Below are 13,396 nucleotides of genomic sequence, written 5' to 3'. Positions count from 1 at the left end.
CCAGATCCGGAAACACCGGCTACTGGCTCCCCAACCGAGGGACGTACCCCTTTGGTCAGATGCCTGGCGCACCAGGACTTCCTTGAGGCTGACACATAACTAATGTGTCGTGTACAAGTCTTCCTGACACTCAGGACAGAAGTGGCATCACCCTGGTCACTCCCTGGCGACACAACCCTTCTGGTTGGCCCCTGACCCACTGGTTACTCCACTGGGGAATCTATCCCCCTCGCACCCCTCCATCTGGACTTCTGCACCCTCCCAACTGGAGCGGTACTGCCAGATAACAGAACTACTAGAGCCCTGCTTACAGGCGCTCCACGTTCTCTCCACGCTGGGAGATCTCCCTACAAGGACGCTCCATACGGACATGCTAGGCTCCCTCACCTGGTGTTCCTAAGAAAAAAAACACCCAGACTACGAAGACCAGGCTTGTGCTCCTCCGAGCCACTTCCACCACACTGGGCTGGAAGACCAGAACCTTTCCTTAGGGTCACTCCCCAACAATTAACACAATAGCACAGGGGCAGGGGAAACTCCCATGAGCTTCAGGCCCACCCATGAAATCCTGTTCACTGATGTTCTACGTTCTTCAAATACTGTGGGAGATCTTCCTCAAATGACCTATTGGTACAGCCTAGGCCCCCGACCTGATGTTCCCTTCAGAAACATTCTAGGCCCTGACACTGGGTTTCGGGCACCTGGAGACATGCAGTCCCACCCACTCCTTCTCCTCTGAGACAGGACGTGAGCCCCTACACCGAGACCTAGCTGGGCTACACTTAACCTCTTCCACCACACTGGGCTGGAAGACACCTCAGCCACTCCTTTTGGAATCACTCCATCCCCTATGCCTCTCTCCTCCCAGAACATTACCAACTCCAAACATCTGTCTCTAAATAGACCACAGAAATCAAAAGCAGGCTCCACTGTCTGCAGACGTTCTTGGGAAAAGTTTAACACACGGAACTTTAAGTATCTGAGCAAAACAAGAGTACACAAGCATTCAGCAAGCTCCCCATCCAGAGAACTCACACACTTGCCCAGTGCAACACACCATTCATCCACACACACCCCTCCCCAGATTGGTAAGGCAGTTTCTACCACCCCTGATTTCTCAACCTGACCACACGTGACACAGGTACCATTACTCCAGGACAGGGACGGGGGACACATGCACTGAACACATTTATGCTGCCACCACTGGATCCCACCCTCATGGTGAATCCAGAAACACACTGCACTTAGGGGGATGATCTACCCTCCCGAGCTAGGGACACCTAACTCAAAGTGCACAAGAAACACATTTCCACAGAAATGACATTTTTAGCAAACTCCATACAATAATCCCCAAAATGTGATTATCTAAAATGCAGAGTTTTGTAGTGTGGCCTGTTGCCACTGTGGTACATCGCAAACACAAATCCTTATCCTCACCGCTGCGTCCAATGTTAGAAACGGGATCCTGGCTGGCCAAGACTCGCGTCGAGGTCAGTCAGGGATCACCATTCCTAAGGTCAGAGCAAGGGAGTTACACGCCAAGATAACCCCTACTCGCCCTCTAGGTAACGTGGCGCGAGCAGCAAGGCTAAACTTGGAGGCGATATGAGTTAAGTATTTGCGCACGCACCCCAGCAACAACACCCAAGGCCCACCACAAAGGAAACTCCACACAAGGTTATATATAAAAATAGCCTTTGTATTCCAATAAACATACATTAGATAAAACACACACTTTACATTGTGCCAGAGGCACGGGCAGAATTTACAAGGGATATTTACAAGACAGGGCCACCTGGACCACTGTCAGGAATCAGCACTTTTAGAACATAGAATACAATACTTGTAGGCCTAGAACTTAATCAGGTAAGTACTCCCTACGCAATCCTAACCACCCTAGGAACAGGTCACGTAGGGAACCAGGACCTCACTAGCACCACCTGCACTAGCAAGAACAACCAACTAAATATCAACATACATTTAGGGGTATAGACCTGGGGACAAAACACATGATGTATCAACAACACATTCAGCGGTGTAAGGAACACATGACGCATCAACATACGTTCAGCGGTGTAAGGAACAAGGCACATGATGCATCAACAACACATTCAGAGGTGCAGAACACAGGGTGCGCAAAACATACTACACATTGTACATTTCCTAGCACCCAAAAGCAATAGGACATAGATCATAACAGCATCTAAACCTCAGTTAGCGCATAAATCACCTTTAGCGCAGAACTCACAAAGTCCAGGTTGCGCCACTTGCGCCAGAACCTAAACGTAGCAGCTGCCCACAAAGTGCTGGGCAGCTGAGGGACAGAACAGGGGGCCTAAACGCTGCAGCTGGCACTAAGTGCTGCGCAGCTGGGGAAAGGCCAGGGATGAAGGAGTGCGCCTCACTCCTAAAGTCCATAGAACACATGTCCCTAGGAAGGAAAACCTAAACGGTGCAGCTGCCCACTACTTGCTGGGCAGCTGGAAAACAAATCTGCGACAGGGGCTCTCACTAGCCCCTCAGGAAGCAAAACTGCGCAATAGGTTGGAGCCCTCTGGCTCTGAAAACAAATATGTCCCGGGTTGGAGCCATCTAGGCTCAAGAAACACTACTGCCCAGCGTGGGAGCCCTCAGGCTCTGCAGTAAATACAATGCCCCAACACATTGGAGCCACGGGGCTCAGCACGGGCTCCTCGGGCCCTTTCACTCGATACTGTGCCCTGGGGAAACGTTGGGGCGGCCCTCTACCATCCGGGGCCGCCCTGAAGGCACCTAAAGGCGGAGCGCACGGACAGAAGAAAACGCTATGCCCCCACCGAGCCCTCTGTCAAGCGGGGCCGCTCAGCGTTGCGAGGGGATCCCTCGCGCACTTTCACCACGTCCCGCCCCCCCCCGGGCAGCTCTACTCACCGGCTGCTCTCCGGAGGCGGCGGGGGACACCATCTTCTTGCAGCAGTCTGCCGGGGCCCTCCCTCGCTCACGGGGGCCTCGGCGGGTGTCAGCAGGGCAGCGGGCGGGGCTCTCTCACCTCATGAGAGCCCCGCTTTCTTGACACAGGGGTCTTCACCCGGTCCCCCATCTCGGGACCGGGACTCAGCCCCAGGCTCAGTCTCCCTGGCGGCGCTGGCCAATCCCAGCGCGGCGGCGGGCGGGACTTCCTCCGGCAACCCGGAAGTCCCGCCCCGCATCAGGCACTGTAGTGCCTGACTTCCTGTTTTGCGGCGCTCGGGCCGCGGCGGTGAATCTCGGGGGCATTTCAGAGGGGTGGCACCCTCGAGATTAAAAATAAACAGCGAGGTGGGCACTCGCTCGCTTTAAGTAAATAACGGGCAAAAGTAAAAATAAAGCGCTCCGAGCGCTAGGGAACAACACAGCGCTTTCAAGCGCTAGGGGCAGAATAAAAGCGCTCCCATGCGCTATAAAGCAAATAAAGCGCTCCTTGCGCTAGGCAACAGTCCCTCTGGCATCCAGGAGCGGGGCAGGGCAAAGAGGCCCCCCGAGTCCAGAGACAAGCACAGCAGAGAAAAGTCCTCCAGGGCATCAGCAAGCCAGGGGCTGGGCAGAGCCCAGGGGAGGCAAGCCTTCCCCTGGGCCCAAGCAGCAGCACGCCCCTGGTAGATCCAAGTCAAAAACAAGAACATCTTCATGGGGTCACAGCCCCTCTTTTATACACCTTTTCCCTTTGTCTTTAGGTGCAGGGTGGGGGGAGAACCAGTCGCAGCTGGTTTTGGAGTACCCTTGATGGCTCAACCACCCCTTTCATTCATCAGGTAGGCTAGGGTCATCAGTCGCACCACAGGGAGCCGAGCCAGCATTGTGTGGGGAAAACCCAGCCCCATTCAGGACACAGGCGCAGCCCCTCCCTCACATCAGCATGCTAATCTCTCCATTCACCACTGGGGCAGACCCACACAGACTTCCTGGAGCCTGGCATCCCAGCCAGCTCCAGCCAATCACACGCCAGCACCTTCACAGCACATACACAGCCATGTCTAGAAGTGGCGCTTCCGTACAAGACACATACACGCTGCACATACCATTGCGCAGCATTCACTCTCACGAGTTCGCACATACCAAGCTTGACCATGCACACCTCACGCATCAGGAACTACCAGGGACACAGACATTCCCCATGCATTCCTATGGGAGAGCAGGCCAATCTCACACACGCACTCAGGGAGAGCACGCACTTTACACTGCGCCACAGTGTCAAAGTGCGCAAAGACCAGAAATCACTAGGCAAAAAGTTCAGGGGTGAACCTGCCAGAAGGGCCAAGTCCAACACCCCTTGAGTAAATACTAGGTTGGTAAAAGTACAAAAGATCACCTTAGTTGGTTTACACGGCACAAAGTATCAAGGGGGTGGCCCGTCCCGTCCTCCTTGGTCCCCTGAGGGCCACAGAGGGCCCGCCCTTTGCCCAGGCTTAGCCCAGCGCAGCCCCGCGCGCTCCCGCGACGCGGGAGGTGAGTGCCGTTTTATAGCGCCTCCTGGCGCGCTCCGCCTCAACGCTACTTCCGGTCGCGGAGGCCGCTGGGATTTGTGGTTTTTCTCTGTGTCTCCCCCACACTGCGGCAGCACTGTTGGAGTGAGGCTGCGGCGGGGGGATGACAGGCAGCAGTGGAGCAGCGTCGTAGGCAGCAGTCCCGGTGTCACAGGAATCCCTCAGGCAAATAAGGCATCCGTTAACAGTGTGCAGGCAGAAAATAGTTATTCAAGCACCCGCTCCTCAGCAGGTGAGTGCCGTTTTATAGCGCCTCCTGGCGCTCTCCGCCTCAACGCGACTTCCGGTCGCGGAGGCCGCTGGGAGTTGTGGTTTTTTTCTGTGTCTCCCCCACACTGCGGCAGCGCTGTTGGAGTGAGGCTGCGGCGGGGGGATGACAGGCAGCAGTGGAGCAGCGTCGTAGGCAGCAGTGCCGGTGTCACAGGAATCCCTCAGGCAAATAAGGCAGCCATTAACAGTGTGCAGGCAGAAAATAGTTATACAAGCACCCGCTCCTCAGCAGGTGAGTGCCGTTTTATAGCGCCTCCTGGCGCTCTCCGCCTCAACGCGACTTCCGGTCGCGGAGGCCGCTGGGAGTTGTGGTTTTTCTCTGTGTCTCCCCCACACTGCGGCAGCGCTGTTGGAGTGAGGCTGCGGCGGGGGGATGACAGGCAGCAGTGGAGCAGCGTCGTAGGCAGCAGTCCCGGTGTCACAGGAATCCCTCAGGCAAATAAGGCATCCGTTAACAGTGTGCAGGCAGAAAATAGTTATAATCGCTACTAGTTCAGCCATACTGTGTATGTGTAATCATTATTGCTGGTGCGATTGTCATCTTCTGTATCTTTCCTGGGCCAGTCAGTCTTCTTGTTAAGACGCAGGTCCTTAACGAAGTGCGCTGCAATCTTCGGGTCCATGAAGTAGGTGGTCCTGCTAGCGTGAAATACTCAAAGTTTTGCCGGGTATGGAATATTTGACTTCTAACTGTTGCAGGGAGCATTTGATAGATAGAAAGTCTCTTCTGGTTGCTTGTACTGCCAAGGTGAAGTCCGGGTAGAAGGAGGTCTCTATCCCGATTGTTCAGGAGGCGTGCAATTATAGGCCTTGACGGTGCACAGAGGAAGGGGGAGAGCCAAGGGAGCGATGGGCGTGCACTACAATGCACACAGGTGAGAGCGACTCGCTGAAGAGGGTTTGCAACATTTCTTCGACATAGTCTTCTACTCGTGACATGGCAGTAGACTCTGGCACCCCTACAATGCGAAGGTTATTTTGGCTCGACCTGGCTTCCAAGTTTTTGTTTTTGTTTCGAATCACCTCAAGGACTTTCTCCATTCTGAGGAGTTTTTTACGAGTGTTCACGCTTTCGTCTTCTAGCACGGAAGTGCGCTGTTCCACATGTTCCAGGCGCTCCACATATTCCGTCACCTTTTCCTTTAGGCGATCCAACCTATCTGATGGAGAGTCAATTTTGTTATCGATGGCTGTGAGGGACTGTTTCAAGTCTCTGAACATCTCCCGTATATCCGGTTCAGGAGAGGTGTCGCCAGTTGAGTCTGCTTTCAAATGGCAGTCCTCCACAGTTGGAGGACCCCCGAGTGGGTCTCCTCTGCTCGAAGACCAGCTTTTGTAGCTTAGTGACCGTTTTCTCCATTTCCTTCCAGGGGTGATGTGCGCATTCCCTAGGTCGTGCGTGTTTCGCAGTGGCGGCGGTGTCCGCAGTTGCGCGTTTCTTGGTGCGCAAGTGGCAACACCCCCGTGCCTGATTACCTTTTGTGCGGCTGATCAACTGTCTATTGGGTGAAATGCGTCTGTTGTAGGTACTTGCTAGGCCTTTCTCGCTTCAGGACATGCGGTCACCGAGCAGCCCCCACTCTGCAGCACCCCAGGTGTGTGATCCTCAACTGTCCCACACATCATGGTGTTGTTACACACATGAGGTGCGTGGGTGACTCCGATTTTCAGGGTTCATCTCTAAGGTACCCTCTGACTGCATTTTGTATTAAATCCAACACTTGCATCCTTGTGGGTTTAATGTGCTGAGAAGTTTGCTACCAAACTTCCCAGGTTTTAGTAAAGCCATTATGGAGCTGTGGAGTTTGCAATAATAAACTCCCAGACTATATAGTCTTTATGGCTTTACGACACTTACAATGTAGAGATACAGGGCTCATGCCACTGTACCCTCACTTTGGGGCTAGTGCACCCTGCTAGAGAGGTGACTTACCTATGTTGTTTCTTCACTTTTCTCTGCACCAAGCCTGCAATGGCAGCTTGTGGGTGTTAAGGCACAGGGCCTCTGAGAGGTGCACAAGAGGTGGTGCAGCCCTTAGAGGACTTCCTTGATCACAGTGCCCTTGGTACCCTTAGTACCTTTTACAAGGGGCTTACCTGTGGCCAGAGATGTGCCAATTTTAGGTACAAAGGTACAGTTTTGTGAAAGAACATGGGCCCTGGAAACTTGATTGGCAGGGACCCATTGCACATCAGGTCAGGTTGCATCAGATGCCAGGCAAAAAGTGGGGCGTGACCATGCAAAAAGGAGCACTTTCCTTAAGGGCTAGACAGGATGTACCAGAGTCAGGCTGTTTCCACCTACCACAGTAGATAGGGTTCTAATAACGACGAGGGCGACAACAGTGTACCGATCTCCAACCGGGGGCTTAATCGTGGAAGGGGCATCCCTTGTAATATACAATGTCCCTCACCCTACTAAGCACCATTCCAGCTTACAGTGGATTGCAAGGTCGCCTTGCACTCCTACCCTCTTTCCTCATCTTCTTTTACCATTCTCCTTTAATGTGAGGGGAGGCAGTTGGTGAACTCCATGGCACTGTGGCTCATGTAATCAATCTCATCAACTGCTGCAGATCAGTCGGGCCCCATCTTGACTCCAAACCTCCACCAGATTGCAAGTGGGTGAAGGTGGACCCCAACACACCGTCCGCATCCAGTTCTTGAATGTCAAGGGGCAGGGGGAAAGTAGGCTGATCCCACTCTTCAGGGAGCAATGTCGGTCACTCTGTCCCCATGCAGGAGGTGCCAATCCAAGACAGCTTGTCTCACAAACTCCAGCAATGTCTCCACGGTGTGCAGGCCTCATCTCTATTCGTGGGCCCCAGAAGCCGCACCTCACTGCCACACCATCCAGCTGTCTCTTTCACCACGCAGGCACCCAGTGGAAGCCAATGGATCTGCAGGGGGTCCGCGGGACACTCAGTAGCTGCACCCTGCATCACCAGGTAGAGGTCTGCCTGCCTCAGCGTCGCCGGGCCAGGTGGGAGGCATAAGGCGTAGAGACCGCAAAACCTTTATTCGCAGCCATTCCCCGGAGCGGCCACAAGCTCCAGAAGCTCAGCACTGGCTACTGAGGAACATCTCCTCCAGCGCCGCACAGTGGACCGGCATCTGCGGCTCCAGGATCAGTTGCTCCAGCAGTAGTGCCCAATGCAGGCCCCCTCAGGCCCACCACGGCACCTGGGCACCAACCCATAGCAACAAGCGGTTGTGGGGGGGATCTCTTCCTCACCAAACCCGCCTTCTCCTCCATGGTCCAGTGTGCCCGAAAGCACTCGGGACAGCACTCCGCCCCTCCATGAGGCCGACAGTGATTGGAGGCGGCTCGCCCATACTCTTCAGCTTCCGCGAGGCATACAGCACTTTGCCACCGCCAGGGGTGACAGCATATACTTGTACCTGTATTTTTGGGGGCATGGGGGTGGTAGGGTAATGTCTGATTAGGTTTTTGGGGCCAGAGAGAGCATTTAGTGCTGCCGCTCTGCCATCTTGTAGGCCAACCCCACCCCATTCACACATATTTAAATGGTAATTAGTGACTGGGAGAAGTTAGCCTGCAGGAACTTCAAGTATAAAAGGTAGCTATCTAAAAGCTACTCTTCCTTAATATTTACTACAAATCCAACTTCACCATAGTATTGGATTTATAATACGTATTAAAATAGATGTTTAATTACTTTTCTAGCCATTCCTGAGATTCAGTATTAATAAAGATTTTAATCTTTACTTTGATTTTCTGTGGGTTAGCCAGACTTCCTAAAGTGAAGTGAAAATAGCTTTTAGGTGCTAGTCACTTTAAGGACATGTTAAAATTACATTCCTACATGTTCTACTTTTAAATACCATGCACCCTTGCTTGTGGACTACAAGACCTTTATAGGGTTCATATTTGATATATCACTTTTTACACAGCTACAGTCAGGCTACAGATGGTAGGCATGAAGCCATGTTTGCCATGCCACAGAAGTGAATGGCACAATAGGTGCTGCAGTCCACAATTGGAATTTAACTTCCAGGGCTGGGTCCACCTTGTACCATATACCAAGGACTTCTAGGTAAATTAAATATACCAATTAGGAATAGTTGGACCTTGTCCTCTCTGCAGTGTCACCCCAAAAAATGTTGTCTACTTACTGCAATTTTTTTCTGAAATTCGGGTTTCTTGGTCTTAGGATTCTGTGGACTTTACCACTGCTAACCAGTACTAAAGTGCTTGTGCTCACTTCGCTATACATGGTTTGATTTATAAATACCTAATTGTCATATTTAATTTACTTTTACGTCCCTTGTAGATTGGTATACCATATGCCCATGGCCTGAAAATTAAATGCAACTAGTGGGCCAGCAGCACTCATTTTGCCACCCACTTCAGTAGCACTTTAAAACATGTCCCAGGCCATGTCGGCTTGGCATTTAAATCACCTTGCCAAGCCTTAAACTCCCCTTTTATTACATACTAGCAGCCCGCCCCGACGTTGTCCGGGGCAGAAGGGGCTGGGGGCCGCACCGCTGCAGGAGACGTGCAGCAGAGCGGCCATCAGCGGGAGCAGCAGAGCGTACATACCAGCTCCCACGCCGCCGCTCCTCCCCGCATGTCAGGTGTGTGTCCCTTGCTCCTTCCTGCACTCCCACCAGCATCGCCGCTCCTCCCCGCGCTGGGCACTCCAATGTTGTGTGTCGGTCCCGCGCCACCGCTCCTCCCCGCATGTCGTGTTTTGTTCCCTTGCTCCTTCCTGCACACCGGTCCGGACAGCGAACGTCGCGTTGACGTGACGTCACACCCACACGCCATTGCGCCTCTCGCAAGCGTTGTGACGACGCCGAACGCCGCGCGCAATCACTGTATCCATACGCCCATACGGACTACTTTTCCCTTAACGTCCCCCCCCCCAATGTATATGGTGTGGTTTTCTATAGCCTATGTCCATCTCCTGGACCTCCCCTTTCCAACGCTGTATTGGGTGTTGCGATTGGTGGTGTTCTTTTCGAGTTTACCTGGCTCAAAGGACACAGTTCTCTCTTTATAATAGCAGTATAGATAAGTCCCCCCACCTAAGGTAGACCCTAGGTAACCTATAGTGCAGGGTGCTATGTAATTAAAAGGGTGGACATGTACTTTTAAGTTTGCATATCCTGGTAGTGAAAAACTCCTAAATTTGTTTTTCAATACTGTGAGGCCTACCCCTCCCATAGGTTAACATTGGAATTTCCTTATTACATTTAATACGCTGTAATTTCTACTTGGAAGCAGGTGGACATGTCATGTTTTGTACATATGATACAATATTGTGATGATAAAAACTCTTCAATGAAAAAGATCAGATTTTTCATTGTAATCTTAAAAATGCCACTTTTAGAAAGTTGACAATTTCCTGCCCTTAGCCCTTTGTGCTTGCAGTCTGTTTTGGGACCACAGCCCCTTGACAAAAAAGTTATTACAGTCATTCTGGATAAAAAAATCAGTTCCATAAACGGATTCAATGATCAAAGTTTTCAATTTTATTGCTACAATTCGAACAAAAATTTGAATGACCCCAGCCGGAATAATTGAAAAAAATAATGATCACTTACACCTGATAAGCCTGTGCTTTGCCTTCACACAAAGAGCCTAACAACCCTGTCTTGTCACAGCTGCAATCTTGGAGACAGGGCAAGGGAGTCAGGAAATTCCATGCACTTCATAGAACCTTTCAAAAGGCTTCTCCCACCTTCCAAAAGAAAGGCACCAGTGTAAAAAAATAGGACCTTCAATCCCACTTTTCAGTTCGCTTCTGGACCTGTGGATACTCTTCCGGGAAGAATGACTGCTGTGCTGCTACATGGACAGCCATTCTGCTGGACTGCTGCTCCAAAGGAATTGCATCCCTGATGTGCTGACCTGCTGCCTGCGTTAGAAGGATTGGACCTGCATCTCTTGAACCCAGAGTGACTCCAAGGGCTATTTGGCTGGCCTCCTGATCGGAAGCCAAAGTGACAACAGGATTCCAACAACCTTGCATCTGCACCTGGACTCTGCCATGCCAACTGGTGCCACCCCAGTCCTGGACGCATGGAAATTGGCTTTAGGTGCTCTGCTAGCCTCTGTGGATCCAGTGGAACCAACACACCTACTCAGCTGTGCGTCGCAAACCAGAGTGAAACCGATACATCGCAGCTGCTGCGTGGATTGGATCCTTCACCACTCACATCTCAGCTCTTTGAAACTGACACGTCGCCCCGCCTGCATGCCGCATCCTCGACGCTGGACTTGGCATCACAAGCCCTATTGAGGAGATCCCCTATGAGGACGCAGGCCCTCGCATCACAGCCTCGCTGTACCTCGGAACTGACTCATCGCTTCTTTGATGCAGATCCTCGCAATGCTCTGCGGTCCAGGGTTTAAGATACTTTGTTCAGCGGGTCTAACTGGGCCCCTCTAGCTAGCCCAGGGTTCATTGCGGTCGGCCACAACCAGATATCCACAACTGATGTTGTATGCCTTTTGGTGCTCTTTTCTCTAAAAAATCCAAAATTCGACATCACTAGTTCTACTAATTGGATTTTGTCGTTTTGGCGTCAATTCATTTATTAGAACTAACTTTATTTTTCTAAGTTGATTTGGGATTTTTCTTGTTTTGTGTTTTCACTGTATTATATATGGTGTTTGGAAAGACAGGTGTTGAAGCCAATGATTTTACCCCTCTCACTTTTCAAATGTGGCAGGGGGCCTTCTTCCCTAAGGCAAGCAAGAAGGGCATGATATGTATTCTCCCCTGCCTGGCACGGCTGGTAATGGAATATATTTGAGATAAACAAGAAGAACTAGCTACTACTACAATGCACGTGTAGTGTCTGCAAAGAAAAAAGAATTGTTTTTTTATGAAGGCCCTCCCCCACCATCCTATTTGGTGGCATGCTTCATCATCGGCCCCACCCGAGGTACTGAGTGTACCTCAGGTGTGCTGCGACGCCTGACTACAGCGGAGCGGGTTTTGGTACGTGAGTGTGGGTGCTGGTGCGTGGAGCTCCTGACCGGACCATAGGTTTAAGGCGGTACCGAAGACATTGCCAATGCGCACAGGTCTCGGACCCCTGGCAGAGACCCTTGGAACTTTGTCTCCCGCAGTTAGGAGTACAAACAGAGAGGAATCGCCTCTCACAATTACAGCACCTTAGCGTGTGCTACACATACAGGGTACTGACAGCACATTAGACCCCTGTACCACCCATCATATAGTGGTATTTCCAATGAAAGAAGAACCAACCTTAACTAAAGAGGCGTGTCGTCACTTCTGTAGTTATTCTGAAAGTTAACTTATGGGTTACTGACCATTTCCATATGTCTTTAGAGAATCATGAACGGGGGAATACTGAAGTTCTTTTCTGAAAAAGGCGGTGACTAGTGAAAACAGGAATCTGCTGTTAGCGTATTTTAAGACAAACTGTCCTTGAAGTGTGGGTTAGTATTGTGAACTTAATGTACGAAACATTATGCTAACTTCGAAAAGCCAAGCAACCTGTATTAAGTACAAAACCGTCCTTCCTAAATTTAATGTGAGTTAGCTGTTGACAAAACCATGCAAATAGCATATGCCTTCGCTTACTTAAGTTCAGGATCTTTGATTATTTACTTTGAAAACACGCATTGGCAATGCCAATAGGTTTCGGTTTTAAATGGCAGAGCTATTGGCTTCAGCAGTGCTTGTTGCCATCAGCATAAAATATAGAAAAATTACTTTCTATACTTTGAAGATGGCTGCCACATTGCATCATGCAACTCGGTGTTGCGTCATCACGTTGGGGACCATCTTGAAAGTATAGAAAACAGTGTTTTCTATACTTTTTAGAAGGCTGCAGCGTTCATCATCACGTTGTGTGATGCAACATATGCCCATCTTGACAATATAAAAACAATGTTTTCTACACTTTTCCGATGACCTCCATATTGCGTCTCAGCTTTCTAATATGCAACATGGTGGGTAACTTGAAAGTATAGAAAAACTTTTCTATACTTTCAGAATGGCGGGTCACTGATACTGCCTTTACCAGCGCTTGGTGACCGCACATATCATTGGTAAAGCAAATAGCTGTGGCCAATATAGTACATGAGAGGGACGGAAGTGGATGGTGACAAGACTGGGGTGCTAAGGGCAGAGTTGAGGGGGGAGTAACAAAGGCTCTGGGGAAGAATATTTAAACGAAAAACGATCCCAAACCGATTTGAAAGGCGGCGGGGAAGCAACATACAAGGGAAAGTGCGGATGGGGAGGAAAGCAACACAAGAGCGAGAGGGGAGTAAAGGCGAAAGTGCCACATGTGGGGCTGAGCAAGAATGCTGGCACGCCCATGGAATATAAAAAGGAAATAATGTTCAAGATTGCAGGCAACATCAGCAGTGGAAGGATGTAACCAATCAGAACAATGTCAGCCAGAAATGTTCCTTGGTGGAACAAACACATATTAATTAGGGAGGAAATCCATCGAAGAGGAAACAACCGGGACTGACAACGATGCTATCCAATCGTGAGCCAGGGCCTTACTGAAAGGGCACTCAATATATATCTATTAGAAAAAAAGGCCTGGCCAATAAACAGGTGAAGCTTTTTGTCGCTGAGACCTAAAAAGTAGTATGTCTCCAAAAT

General features: G+C 50.7%; 1 protein-coding gene across 1 annotated transcript in view; it reads left to right on the top strand.

Annotated features, from left to right (window-relative positions):
* Window positions 1-6,328: 6,328 nt before the first annotated feature.
* Window positions 6,329-13,396, top strand: part of LOC147698455 (serine/threonine-protein kinase Nek5-like) — a 70,884-nt gene continuing 63,816 nt past the window's right edge. The window contains exon 1 of the mRNA XM_086936244.1: window positions 6,329-6,367. Coding sequence (XP_086792370.1) covers window positions 6,329-6,367 — 39 coding nt within the window. The remainder of the gene's footprint in view (window positions 6,368-13,396) is intronic.

Source organism: Lissotriton vulgaris, chromosome 8 (genome assembly GCF_964263255.1).
Source record: "Lissotriton vulgaris chromosome 8, aLisVul1.2, whole genome shotgun sequence".
NCBI classification, from domain to species: Eukaryota; Metazoa; Chordata; class Amphibia; order Caudata; family Salamandridae; genus Lissotriton; species Lissotriton vulgaris.
Note: the sequence above shows the minus strand (reverse complement) of the source record. Positions and strands in the feature narration are given on the sequence as shown.